General features: G+C 35.7%; 1 protein-coding gene across 5 annotated transcripts in view; it reads right to left on the bottom strand.

Moving 5' to 3' along the window:
- Nucleotides 1-15433, bottom strand: part of pus7 (pseudouridine synthase 7) — a 67258-nt gene that overhangs the window by 41624 nt on the left and 10201 nt on the right. For 4 of the 5 annotated variants that reach the window (XM_028808610.2, XM_028808602.2, XM_028808592.2 and 1 more), the window contains exons 2-4: nucleotides 2370-2738; nucleotides 2181-2265; nucleotides 1882-1983 (exon numbers count right to left, since the gene is read on the bottom strand). In XM_028808610.2, coding sequence (XP_028664443.1) covers nucleotides 1882-1983; nucleotides 2181-2265; nucleotides 2370-2738 — 556 coding nt within the window. Of the gene's footprint in view, nucleotides 1-1881; nucleotides 1984-2180; nucleotides 2266-2369; nucleotides 2781-15433 lie in introns of all 5 variants that reach the window. The other variant, XM_028808618.2, reaches the window with a different exon arrangement.

A 15433-nucleotide genomic window follows, 5' to 3' on the forward strand; every position in this document is an offset into this window, starting at 1 on the left:
ATACACACATCGCAGGACACACACTCGCCCACTTGCACTAGAACAATCCAAGCTAGACAGTCAACCTAACAGCTTGCCTTTACAAACTGGACAGAAACTGAAGATCTAAAGTAAACCTTAATGAAAACATAAAAGTAGTGCTTTCCTTTTGTTTTCAGTCAGTAGTAACTAATAAATTATTATTCAATTATTCTCTTCAAATGTATTTTCATTAATCATAAACAAAAACAAATAAATAGATAACAGATTCCTGTATATACCTTTAACTATTTTGTTTAGGTATGGTCACTATAAGAGCCAATCTAAGAAAGTTCTACTTCATCTTAATTTATACCATAATCTAAGTAACTATGTGAAACTGATATTCTATTGAAATTAGCAGGCACTTAAACATTAACCTTAAACTTCTAAGAGTGGCTCTTACATTTCCAGCCCCTAATTTTTGATGCAGAAGCAGTGACAGTTACTGTATTTCACTTCAATAATGGCCACAAATTATTCTTAAACACAAAATACTGTTTTTATAAATGTACTTTTAACTACAAAACAGATATTTAATAATTTATTATTTCAAGTATTAGTGTTGAAGTGTCTGCTTTTTTGAATAGAGTAGTAGTTTCACATACTGTAGTTACTTAGATTATGGTACTTTTTACCCCCTATTAGTTAACATGAAAGAGAACTTTCCTAGTTATTCATGTAAAAACAAGTGTGTTAATTAAACCATTTAGGAAATAGTCTCACTGCTAGAACCAAATGGACTGTTGGATTAGTTTACAAACAAAATACTGGCATACAGTTTTCTGACTGTTCTGATCATCTCCTGATCTTTCTAGAACCTTTAATGAACATAAGAACATCTGAAAGTATGACTATATGACTAAATATAGAGACAAATTAAACAAGATGAGTAAACCTTAAACTAAATATTCTTTAAACAAGAGAGTCTTTGTAATATCAATTTTTTCTCTATTTTTGTGTGAAAATTTTCTTAGAATTATTACTAAAACTTTAAAGACGAAGATACTTGGATTGTGGAATTATTTGGACACGCATCACACTATTGCTCTATGAAGTAAGCTGCAGAACTTTAGAAATTTTTGACAAACACAGCTACAGTCATCATTTGTCTTGTTGTTTTTGTTATTAATGAGCCATCTGAAATTATTTTTTGAAGATTTTCTACTAAAATCTAATTCTTATTCTGCGGTTTCCCCAAATTATTTTCTGCATTTTCCCCTATATATAATACTTTGTTACAGATCTTGGTTTAACAGTAAATAAGCAAATATTCACCTCTGTTCTCCTTATAAAAAAAAAAAAAAAATGTATCAAATTCAGAGTGAAACAGTCATAGCAGTATTATAACCTGGAACTGATATCTGTGTTTAATTTCCTGAAAAATTACCGATAAATTACTTATCGATTACTGTGGAAAAAAAAAAATACAACTCCCAAAGTAAAAGAAGACCAAATGGCACTCCTCATGAAAAGAAGATGAATATTAACTACTGTTTCAGAGGTTAAAAAAAAAACAATACATATAAATTTTCATGCTACAAAATTCCATGAAAGTGTCCTTCGGTTACAACTTGAGGTTGACCAAGTCAAGTTGTGAAAATAATTACAGCATTACATTTACAGCAAGAGTGCATTGATAATTCTTCAATAACATATTATAAAAAATTAACATCAAGCAAAGATGTACACTGTCTCTACATAATCTCTTGCCACTCATCTCTGTTTCCTGGTTTGGCAGATTGTGAAATTTAACAAATATAAACCTCTTCTAAAATGAAGCTAAGTGCTTCACTTAGCTTTCACTGAATTCAGTTACAACTAGTTACCCATTGCAACATCCCATGCAGACTCCAAATATACCTTAATTGAGACACTGCTTTCCTTATTCTTGAACTGCTGTAGCTCCTCAAGGTCCTGCTTCTGCTCCTCCGTCAGAACTTGCGACACATCAATAGGGGCATCCTGCAGACAGAAGGTGGCAAAAAATAAGAAATTACAGCCAGGAACATATGCCTTTGGAGGCCTCAAAGTGACCCATCTCTTACTTCAAGAAACCTAGTCCAATCAAGAATTTTATAATTTATTACACACTTCAGGAGGTAGGGACAGCTATATTATTATTTACAGGCAACTTTCATACTTGATAAAAGTTCAATTACCTCAGCATCCATTGGAACAGTCAGGTCATCTAGGTGCACCACTGAGCCCTGCTTGCTGATCTCATGCACTACAAAATCAGAGTACCTGCAGGGAGCAGAAAACCACTGATTAGTACTAACATCAGTACCATTAGATACTGTTTATCATTCCCAGTCCCCCAAATTAAAACCAGTCAAGAAGTTACAAACCTTTCTTTAAGAATCCCAGAGAAGCCCTCATGTGTGCTGACATACTTGAGGATGCCAACGTCCATCTCAGTCAAGCCATGCTTCATCATGTCAGCAAAGCTCTCACTATCACTGTCCTCCTCATCTTCCTCCTCCTCCTCTTCTTCTTTTACTTCCATTGAGCCCTCCTCTGCAGTGCTTCCCCCATTTTCACGCTCCAATTTTACTCTCTTGGATCCAGCAAGTGTTCCATCCTCCTCCTCCTCCAATGCCCTCTTCTCTGCCATTCCAGAATGGTATGGACTTGCTTGCTGCTCCATTATCATGTGCAAAGAAAAGGATCTCAAGGGTATGGAGTGCAGCTTTGACAACTGTGGTGCTGTCAGGCACCTAAATCCAATAAAAGGGGACACCTAAGTTGCAGACAAAATCCTGCAAAATACATTAACATAAAGATCACTAACAGCTGACGTAATAAATCTGATGCCTTAAAGGAATTCTTTTTTTTTTTTTTTTTTTTTTTAAGTTTGTAGCAATGTCCAAAAAAATTTCAATATGTTTTACAAGTTTTCTTACAAAACAGAGATAATACTCATGTTACTCATGTCAAATAATCCACATATTAAATCATCCAGTTGTATGCTTAAATCGTGTAAAACATGCATTTCTTGCTGAAAATATGTTATAGAAATAACTCCTGAAATTGAAATTGTCCACAGACAGGAAGCCCATTCACATGGGATTATGTTTTTGAAATGAAGACAGGCCTTTTGACCAGTGAATGAGGGGGGCAAGGCAGGTCCTCAGTTCAAAGGCGCAGTCCCATCTGAATGAGCTTTCTGTTTATGGTTGAGTTTCATTATTAGAGATATTTAACAATATTTTAGCGAAAAGCATGCATTTTACACATTACAACCACACAACTGACAGACTCGACAATTGAATCATGCGATTCAAATAAGATTTTTTTCATGGACGTTGTTGATATTGCTTGCCATTGTCAAGAGCTGGGCACCAGAGGCTTCCATTCTGCCAGAAACATTGTTATTTTCATTCAGCATGAAAACATGGGATTAAAAAAATCTCAAAAAGAAAATAAAATTCTCAGCTATCACTACAAACTGTATAGGGTAAGAAGCATATAAAAATATTTTGAGGGGGGAAGTATTTGTTTAACAAAGAGAGAGAGAAGAAACATTCAAGCCAGGCTCACAGACAGCAAACCTGAACAAACCCAAAACACAACAAGAATATTTGTGTTCAGTTGGCAGGTATCACGCTCGGGGAACAATGAAGTCTGCATTTGACACATATGTTCATAATGGGGCATTAACAACTACAGTTGGCATATGTGTCTTCTGAGAGATTATTTTTGGTTCACAAGTCAATTATATTGTTTTTTCTGTTTCTATTGGATCACATTACACCATGAGTGGCTCTGTCTTCTAAGAAAAAAATACTTTGATAAAACTGCAATTGTTTTTAGTGGAGTATACATTGGTCAGATAGCCCAAGTAATTTCTCCTGTACTGACCTCAAAGTGCTACAAACAAACCAGTTGTGACCAGTCAGTCATGTTATAGCTGTAACACCAGAAATCGTCAACAATACCCCATAACCAGTCACAAAACCACCCAGATGTCTGAAGCAAATTCAAAAATTCCTGCTTAAGAAAAACCTAATTATGTAAGCATATTCTCTCTGCACTGTTTAACTACAATGGCACCACACATTAGGAACAGACATCACAACTACAATGGAGCTGGCAAGCCATACTGCATCTTCTCCTTTTATAGAAAAGAAGCTGGATGTGCCAATTTAGCTGTTAAAATATTGAACATACCTGCTCATTATTTTTATGCATTACAGGTTTAAGTCAATTTTGCTGCAACTTGCAAATAATGTCTGTCAGCATACACTGCTGTAAAAACATTTTTGCCCCCTTCCTGATATTCTCTGTTTTTAGGTGTGTTTGCATATAATATGAAAAGCACTTACTGTGGTTGCTATGTTTATTTGTCTGTCCACATAAAACAACTTGGCTTCCCGTGAATTGACTTTGTTGCAATTTGGCACACTAATTCTTCAAAGAAATTTGCTGGGAGAGTTCTATTACTTTTGTGATATTACAAATACAGCATGTTGTGCAATTTGTTTTTTTAAATTTGAAAATTTCCCATTCAAGCGCTTTGGTGAATTTTAAGTAGTGGTGGGCGGTATGACCAAAATTCTGTATCACGGTATTTTTCAAAATTATACCGGTTTCACGGTATTTTTTTCCCCATGCATGAGTGGATGTTAACCATATTTTACACTGCAATTACTGCACTGGACTGGCTAAGAATAACCAATTCCACTGTCATGAGAATTGTACATTGTACAAAAAAAAGAAAAAAAAACACTTCAATGTGCACACAAGTATTAATACAGGTTTGCATGGCCCCATAAAGTGATAGTTTTCAAGGAGGTGGCACTAATGAAGAGAAGGAATCACATTGCATGACAATTGCAGTCAAAATATAGAACCACATTTTATTTTATGTTAAATTTTATTGAACAAATTTTGCAAACAACTTAAACTAAAATTTTGACAACGTATTTTCAACCATCCAAAGCGGCATTTAGACTTAGTAAAATATCCAGAGGTGCTTGTCAAAAGTTGTATTGCACTGAACATGTCTTAGAAAATGAATAAATAGTAAATATTTTTTGTAAACCAACTACACTTTGTTAATGTTAACAATCTCTGTCCACTGACACATTAAAGTGACTTTTTAAACAACTTTACCATCATTAAACTGCATAATATTTAAACTAATAAATAATAACAATAAAATAAATAATAGTATTATTACTGGAAGTTGCACTATTATTTCAAGACATCAAGCCCAGGTGCATTACACAGTATTCACCAATTAAAAATAAAATAAAATAAAACAAGTGCAACTTGGTGATGACATCTTCACCAACTGAACCATCATTAAGGCAAACTGCATTAATATGGAAATTGCTTCAAGCTAAGCTATGTACAGTATAGATACATAAATAATAAAACTGTAACTTACATTTATAATGCTATTTGTGGTATAGCCTTACGGAAGCGTATTAGGGAAACGGTGAAGAAGAAAAAAACTATACGTCGAGAATAAACTTGATGCTGTTTATGTCGAGATTAAAGTTGACATTTCCACTTTAATGACAAACTATGAGAATAAAGTGGAATGTCGTAAACTAAAGTTCATCCTAAAAACAAAGTTTAATTTACTAGATTCTCTCAAACGCCGTCATAAGTTAATGTAGCACTTTAAATGCTTTGTGTTAAGTGTTCCCCGACCCAGTTGTTAATCGCTACATGCTTCTTAAAATGACTTCCTCTGCACTAAGAAGAGGCACAGGCAGCGAACAATGTACAGAATACATTCACTTCATGATATTCCTGCTTTCTGAAAATTTAGAATGCTAAAATAAATACTTAATATCATTTCATGATGAAATACATTAAAGCAGGTATTAAACATGCATGGTAGTGTGGCGGTAGTGCTGCTCCCTCGCAGTAAGGGGTCCCCAGATGTACGTTCAGTGGAGAGAACTTTACGGCAGGTGTGACGAGGCTCCAAAAAACTAGATGTATGAATGGGTATCGCACAGGTTTAACTTAAATATTGTGTAAATGTTGGGTTAATGATCTGGTGGTCGGAGACGCGAACACAGAATTCAATGGATGTTCTTCTGAGCGGGCTTTCTTTATTGCATGCGTGCTGTCTCTGTCTGACGTACCAAACCCCCAGTTCCTATCCTTCCTTTTTCTTTCTCCACATAACCAATCAGCACACGATAAATGTCTTTGTGAACTTTAAAAATAATCTTCGTTATACATGTTTAATTATGCCATCCATTTAGGGACAAATTAAGAGAATAAAGTCAACATGTCGACTTTAATCTCGACATAAACGGCGAGAATAAAGTAGAAATGTGTAGAATAAAGTCAACATGTCGTCACACTATTACACAGTACCCAGGTACATTACATAGTATTGAAAAAATAAAACAAGTACAACTTGGCTTGCAGTATTATCCAGTAGTATAGAAGCAGTATTCACACATTTGAACATAATGGTCAACATCCGACCTTTTAAAACAAAAGTATCTCCAGACAACAGACACGGTTCCTTTTTTCAGCAAAAGTTCTTCTGTGTCATCATGTTCAACTTTATTGTCTGCTATAGCTTCAGTTTCGGAATGTTCTCTGTCTATTTCCACCGTTCAATACCTCCACTAACACATGTGCTCCATTGCATGCATGTTTAGCGGTGCAGCAATGAAAAAGGTTTAAGGGGGTTAAACAGTTTCCCGCTGCGCCACGTTCCGTGGTATAAGAAAAATCCACATCATAACAAAAATAAAAAACGGTTTTTGGTATGAACAGGTATACTGCCCAGCACTAATTTTCAGTCTTAAAAAAAGAGAAGCATTCTATTTGACTACAATTAGATTTATTTACTGATTCAAATTTACCTTAGAAGAGGTCACTTCAACTCGTACATTTTGTGTAGATTCCTCTTTTATTTGTCCAACAGTCATGCTGTATGGCAAAAGAGATCCCCAATACAAGTTAGTAAAATGTTGGGGGAGGTGCACACGCACAAGCCGCACTCCTTGTTCACCAGATAACTTCACCTGCTGTTTGAGGAAAGTTAACCATAAAAGTCACTTAATCTAGAAATTAATGTAAGAGAAATGGAATAGTGTAAGCATCACTCTGGAAACACAGAGTCAACTAATATGTACTCAGCCCTTGTGTTACACTGAAAACAACCTTAGAGTTGCACTATGTACACATTATTGATTCAGTATGCTATAACTATGTTTAATAACTTTGAACTACAGTTAATTGCATTCTACTATAGATCTACTTTTTGAATATCACTCGTGAATATAAATATGAAATGCGGTAATGTGAAATGTGATAACTGACTTTGATAAACTAAAAATTTAAAACTCCAACTTTTAAGTCAATTAACTAAGTCTCTGCAAACAAATTTTACATAGCCTATACAGCGAGACTCATGCCTAGTGAAAAGTGCACATAAGAGTTTCATTTTACTTTGTACAAAAAACAATAACTGTGAACTGAACTGTTTAAACTACATTGATTTTTTAATAAAAGCCTCAGATTTATAAAAGAGCCATGTCAACTGCATGTTGCACTCTCTCTGAAGTGTCGTGTGCCCGCATTTAAAAAAAACAAAAAAAAAACATAAAATGAGTAAGATAGAGTCTGCAAAAGAACAGATTGAAGCACCACAAACCAATTATCAGACTTTTTTTAAATGCACGATGATTCTCTCTTGCTGAGGATATAATAATAAAAGAGCCGAGGATAATGTTTTTGTAGAAATGTCGAGAATTTGAGTTTGAGTGAGTAAACTCACAGGCATTCACTGATATCAAATAACCCATTAATACACAGGGAGAACATGCAAACTCTGTGTAGAACCTGGCGGTGCAAACCAGGAATGACAGGTATGCATTATGCTTAAACATCTGTACTAAACTTACACCTGATTAAAAGCAGGTGAATTGCCTGCCCTAGTGTACATATGTGTTTGTCCTCTGATGAACTGGTGCCCTGTCCAAAAATTGTTCCTGCCTTGCTCCAGATGCTTGCTTGGACAGGCTCCACCTGCCTCATGACCCTGCCTTGGGTAAGTGGTTTCGGAAGATGGATGTATGCCAATAATGTCTTCACTACTTGTCACTTAACTGCATGATATGCATGTGCTCAATATTTTCTCTTAACAAAACACATGCAAGCATCATCAATAAAATCTCAGCAGGCAAGAATACCTTTTTGAAATAACAAAATAACTGAAAAAAGTCACACTTATATTTTTTCACTATATGGAAGGTTATTAGTCTCTAGTTGTCTACAAAACAGAGACAACAATTCACTTCTGGAAATCATCATTTTAAATTATATACACCATGATTGTGAAGAAATAACCTATCCTTTAAAAACAAAAAAATGCATTTCTTAATGAATATTTCTTTTTGGAACTTGATTAATCAGCCTGACCAAAATAGGTAACCTGTGTATTACTAATAATGAGAAGGTGCCAAAAACTGGTAAAAATGGTGGTGACATTATTGGAATAATCATACAAAATCTATAATGTTTCACATACAGTGGCATGCAAACGTTTGGGCATGCTTGCTTAAAATGTCCGTTACTTTGAATAGTTAAGTGAACAGATGATGAACCGAGTACCAAAAGGCATAAAGTTAAAAATAACTAATTTCTTTAATTATTTTAAGCAAGATTACATTTTTTTCCATCATTCACAGGTACAAAATACCAAAAAATGAAAAGTGCCTGAAGCAAAAGTTTGGGTACCCGACATGGTCAGTACTTAGTAACACCCCCTTTGGCAAGTATCACAGCTTGTAAATGCTTTTTGTAGCCAGCTAAGAGTCTTTCAGTTCTTACTTGGGATGTTTTTGCCCATTTGTCCTTGTCTAATTATGCAAGATTCTGGGGCCATCTTGTATACACTGCTCTTTTGAGATCTAGCCACAGATTTTCAATGATGTTTAGGTCAGGGGCCTGTGAGGGCCATGGCAAACCCATCAGCTTTTGATTCTTGAGGTATTCCACTGTAGATTCTGAGGTGCTAATACTTATTTGAATCCGTTCTTTTCTCTACCTATGACATGTTCCCTATGCCAGTGGCAGCATCATAAGCCCCAGCATGATCGATCCACTTCCATGCTTAATAGTTGGAGAAATGTTCTTTTCCTGGAATTTGGCATGCTTTTTTATCCAAACAAACCTTTGCATGTTGTGGCCAAAAAGTTGCACATCAGTCCAAAGGACCTGTTTCTAAAATGCATTAGGCTTGTTTAGATGTTCATTTGAAAATTTCAAGCACTTAATTTTGTGGCTAGGATGCAGGAAAGGTTTTTTTCTGCTGACTCTACCATGAAGGTCATATTTGTTCAGGTATTGTTGCATAGTAGAAAAGTACACCACAACTCCAGAGTTTGTAAATCTTCCTTAAGGTCTTTTGCAGTCAAATAGGAGTTTTTATTTGCCTTTATAGCAATCCAACAAGCAGATCTTACAGTAAGTTTTTTTGATCTTCAAGACACCAACTTAATCTCCACCATTCCTGTCAACTGCCATTTCATAATCACATTACAATCTGAAGAAACAGGTACCTGCTATCTTTCTGCAACCTTCTCCTGATTTGTGAGCATCAATAGTTTTATTTTTCACAGTGCTATGCAGTTGCTTAGAGGAGCCCATGGCTGCTGATTGTCGGGACAATGTTTGAGGAGTCAGAGAATTTATACAGTTTTGCAACTGCATCACCTGGGGTTTCCTAACAATGATTGTGAATAAGCCAAAGCCCTAAAGGGCTAATTAAGGTCTGTAACCCTGGTAAAAGTGATCCGAGACCTCAAATAACTTGGGGTTCCCAAATTCTTCCATGGTGCTCCTTTCCATTTTTCACTGTACAATTGTACAAAACAAACAATACACTAATCCTCTTTAATAAAATCCCTGTGTGCGTCCATGTGTCCGTGTGTGTGTGTCTTCTGGTGAATTGCGCATGCGCGGGGCACGGTGCAATGTTTCAAAGGCCGCCTGACGCGTCACACAAGACAGAGAGGGCGGGACCTATAAAATATCGTGCGGCCGATCCAATCAGATTTCGGTAAATGAGGTAAGACCTAAAACATAACGCATGAAAAATCCAATCAGGTACTGAGACGCGGAGACCAGCTTCCCCAAAGAGGTGGGATTAGTGCTTGTTGTTGTGCAAGTGTTTACTCTGAGGATGTCAGATTTGTGATTAACAAACTTGGCCCGGTAAAGTGTAAAGTGTTTTCCTAAATATACGAATTTTCATGATATTACAATAGGATGACTTTTAAAAGTAGATTTATTTTGGCGCAAATAAAATCCGTTGCTGGGGAGACGCCATACATACAATAATCAGCTGCATGCTAGCACAGATTAAAATACTTGCAGGAGAGACATATTACTGTGAGAGAAAATTAAAGGCACACAATACAGTGACGCATATTACAGCCACATACAAGCCAGTATTACTGTAACAGAAAATAGACGGTCCTTTGCCATTTAATATAGACTGTTCCTACTAATGTTTATGCACTACTATTCTAGCGCCCGTTATTGTAACGGGCTTAATGTCTAATCTTAAATAAAATCCGTTAACTTTGTCTTTTGGTGATCAGTTCATCTTTTGCTCACTTAACTATTCACAGTAAGAGACATTATAAGCAAGGGTGCCCAAACCTTTGCATACCACTGTAATTAATTGTAGGGAGTTAGCTCTCAGATGCTAAAATACATGCTTATAAACTTTAACAATTCCAAATGTATGACATGTCCCAGACATAAATAATAGAGTTGGAAAGTGTGATGAACTATTTAATAAAAAAATGAACAAGGGAAAATGGCTAACAACCATGAAACATTTAATATTAAACTTGCTTAAGAACAGAAAGTCAAAAAAGACACTTTTATTCCAGAATATAGCACCGAGGGCAAAGGACAAAACATGTCTGCCAAATTACACATAATGTTAGTAGTAATTTATAGGTAAAACAGTCACTATCTTAAGCATGCATTTTTCACATTTTAAGCACACAAATGGATATCGGACATGTGGATTATGTAACACAACTCTTTCTTTCCCCACATTGTTTCCTATTGTTCACCACTGGTCACTATTGGGTCTCACTGTAATTGAAACTTTGTTATGCGCTTTTTCTATGAAAACTTAGGACAAAAAAAATTTCTAGGTCACCACTGCAAACCACACAGAGTAAATAACAAAAATATTTTTGGGAGGAGTATTTGTTTAAGACAGAAATTTATGTTGGTAAAGTACCTCAAATATATTGCAAGGCTTACACTAATCAACAATCAACCAAGCATCACATCTGCAGTTGGTGACAGTTAATCTGATGATAGTTGATGAATGGGTTAATTTAGGTAACAAACAGGGTAGCGAATGTTAGCTAAAATGTTGTTAGAAAAACATCACTACATCAGTGGTTCTCAAAGTGCAGTTCGCTGGTCCATAAGATGACAGCCATCTTTTCAGAGCAAATTTATTTTTAAAAAAATCATACAGATACACTGCCATCCAAAAGTTTTGGGTCACTTAGACATTTTCATGTTATTATGGATCCCTGGCAGAAATGTGGAACATCGAATGAGAAATCAAGCAACATTGGGTTATAACTTTGCTATATTTTGCCAACACTTTTGGCAAAAATAAATGTGATAACCATGACATGAAATTACATGAACAAATGACCATTGGCCATGGTTATTGTTGAATGATCCTCAGTCTGTTACACCATGACTACCACTAATTTACATTAAAATGTTTTCTCTTGACTGGAGGAATATATTATTTCTTATTTTTTTGACAATTTTTGATAAAAAATAAAGGAAAATGAATCAACAATATACAGGGCTTACTTTGTAACTGCACTGCTTATGTTTTGACAAATTTTGTAATAAAAAAAGCAGCTGAACCTATAAACTGCTTTGTAATTTTTTCTGCTATCGAATCAAATAATAATGTAAAATGCTATTTTGTATTTTTGGAAAATGCCCAATGGAGTTTGGTTAGTGAAGGCAAAAATAACACCTAAAAATGTTTCTAATCCTACCTTGAGATAAAGAAATGTAATCTTAGTTTTTTTGTTTTTGCTCACTTTGTCTGCTAAGTTATAACTGCTTACAGTATTTTACAAAATTACATAAGTAAATCACCAAATATATACACAAACAAGAAATTAATAAATACAAATTTACACTATTTTTCCCTCAAGTAATGTACAGAAAGGGTAACTATGACATCATAGAATATCTATAGATAGCACTACACCTAGAAATATTGACATATACAAGGGAAATGTCTCTGCTAGCTGACAATAAGTTTCTCCTGTGGGGGGGAAAACATTGTGCTGCAGGAAATAATCTGCAGTTTCACAGTTAGAAAAGAAGTATTTGAACATCATCTGCATTTTAGGAATACCCGACATATTATTTTCAAAAACAGGCTAAGAACAATACTGATTAACTTCTATTTTAGTCTAATACATGTATATTTTCCTGTAAATAAACATGTTTTACTCTTGCAATGAGCACCATAATTTTAATTTGCTATTAAAATTTCAGGCATTATCATTTAAAACATTTTTTTTCAGTTTTATAATTTTCACCATATTTACTATGATAAAAACTATTTCATCTGCTGAATGAAAAATATTTTTAACATTTTTACACTACTGTTGTACAGTGAAAATTTGCCATTTTGGGACTGCAGGCACAATAAGAGCATTTGACATACAGTATACCTGCTGAATTAAGAAGTTTGTTTTTGGCAGGTCTTGTACAGCAGGGGTGTTAATCCTAATTTTACTGATGGCCACACTTTAGATACAGGTACACAAAATAAAGTGGAATATATAAACAAACAGCTACCTCTACATTTTCTTTACAAACAAGACACACATATACATATATATATATATATATATATATATATATATATATATATATATATATATATATAGCCTATTTTAGATGAGAGTATCTCTTTTCCTACATGGGAACTAGAGACAGAATAGATAGCACCCTTGACAAGATAAAGTGTTTTGTACTTATGTTCACGATTAATGCTTTTAGGCAGGGCTGTCCATCACTACAGCAGAAAGCCAATTAAGTGAGTAAAATCATGAAATCTGGAACCATCTGGCATTAAGAACAAATCATCTAACAAAAAAGAGAAACTCCACCCACAATGATGATGAAGACACTTTCCATGCACCAGCTTGATTGCTGAATCTAAAAGTCACCTAATAAGACAACTCCTCCTCTGACACAGATGTTAAGTTTATGTAAAAGTATGATTTAAGTTGCTGACTTGGAAGAAAGAGCTTATTTTTATTATGACTTTACATCCAGACTTAACACTTTTCAATCACTTATTTTCTTCAGTCCACTTGCATTTGTTCTATTTAAAAAAGAATGATTTTCTTTTAAATTTCCATATTTTGTCTGTATAGTACATCTTAAGTGACAGAAGTAGTAAAGTAGATGCAGAACACCTGGTTTAGGAAGTGGCTTTGTCCATGGTGTCACAACCTCCATGTGACTAGGTTATTCTCAGGGAAAAAGGTGTGTCAGGCTTTAGGTCTAGGTTATATCCTGGAACACCAGTCTGTTGTTCTTTGCTTAAGCTAATGAGTTCCTATGTGGAGTACTGAGATGAGATAGGCTGTGCATTCATCATTTATAATCAGTGGTTAAGTGAATAGGGTGTGTGTGTTAAGCGTAGGGTATAAGACTAAGTCATCCCATAATGAACTTGGAGAAATCCACTTATTCCATGATATTACAGTTTATGTGCTACACAGGATGGATGGGCACCCCAACCAGGAGAGGGGATGGTTCCTTACCCGGAGGGAAGACTCCAAGAGGACAGAAAGGCATCCCTAAGGAAGAGAAAAGTGCCATACCAAATGAGACTTCACAGATGGATGGACGGAGGTCCCGACCAGGAAAGACTATTCCTTACCTGCAAAGGAAGCCCCAGGCAGATAGACAGGTACACCGACCAGATATATGTGTAGTACCTTCACTGACCTGGATGAAACAGAAAGACAGGGAAGGACTGTCTCTGGGGGATGTTTATTCCCCCAGGATGATAAATGGCAGCAGCCCTGCATATCGATGCTTGGTTGGAAAACAGAAGAGAATGCTGGGAATTCTAGTTCAGAAGCGCAGCCCTACTGGGATCCCTGGGTACCGCAAAAGGTCACTACAGGGAAATAAACTCCCTGTTATTCAGGACTTCCGTATGACCTGGGAGTCCTTCCAACGAGCAAAAGCCTTGGCACTGGAAGGATTCCCAGGCCCTCAATAAAAGGGACTGCACTGCCTTGTCCAAGCGAGTCAGAGCTGGGAGGAAAGAAGGCAACACTTGACTGGAAGAGAGCAGTGCGGTAGAAACATGAAAGGTGGAGAAAAGACAACTTATTTTGGCTTTGTACATGGTATTTTGTGCAATAAACACCCTTTATTTGAACCTGGGACTGTGTTTGTGTGTTCATGTTTGTGGATCACAGGACCTCCTAACCTTCACAGTAGGAAGTTATTTATAATTTTCTGACATCAAACAAAGAATTCCAACACCATTGATACTTCAATGGAAAAGTTACTAAACATCATAATTATTATGTTATAGTTTTACTGAAATAGGGATTATATCTCCTGGCTGGCCTGGGAACGCCTCGGGGTCCCCCCAGAGGAGCTGGAGGAGGTTGCCAGAGAGAGGGAGGTCTGGGCTTCCCTGCTTCGGATACTGCCCCCGCGACCCGACTTCGGATAAGCGGTGGACGATGGATGGATGGATGAAATATGAACAACATATTAATTTTGAAAACATTTTTTCGCTAACCTTACAACAGCACAAATACTATGTTTTTGATTTTTAATGCAATGCTAAATTTGAAATTTTATTTCAACTGGACATTGTTAAGGTTAAACATAACCTGCATTTAATACATACACATGATAATGAAGCTGCATACTTGACTTGGAGGATGGAGAGTCAGATGTTCTTTTTGACAAGCAAAGAAAACATTCTTTTAATGAATTACTGTATAAACACTCTTAATTTACTTGTGTTTTGACTAATATTACTTTAAATTCTACACATTTGCCTTTCAAATGTCACTGAATACTTACTTTCCTACAGTGATGTACAAATCTCAGTTAAGAAACATCCTAAATGTAATTAAAATTACAGACACCATAACACTATTCCCCAAACAGATTAATCCAATCCATTGTCACTGGATTGAATGTGAAAAGAAAATCAAAAATCCTTGACAAAAAACCCATAGGGGTGAGAAGCAAGCACAAACCAGGCACAGGATTCAACACAAGATATGTAAGGCAACATACAACAATTCAAGTATAGCCCAAAATCAAACACTGAATGCCTCAATGGGCTTTAACAGGCCCTGTTTTT

The sequence above is a fragment of the Erpetoichthys calabaricus genome, chromosome 1, assembly GCF_900747795.2.
Source record: "Erpetoichthys calabaricus chromosome 1, fErpCal1.3, whole genome shotgun sequence".
Lineage (NCBI taxonomy): Eukaryota > Metazoa > Chordata > Cladistia > Polypteriformes > Polypteridae > Erpetoichthys > Erpetoichthys calabaricus.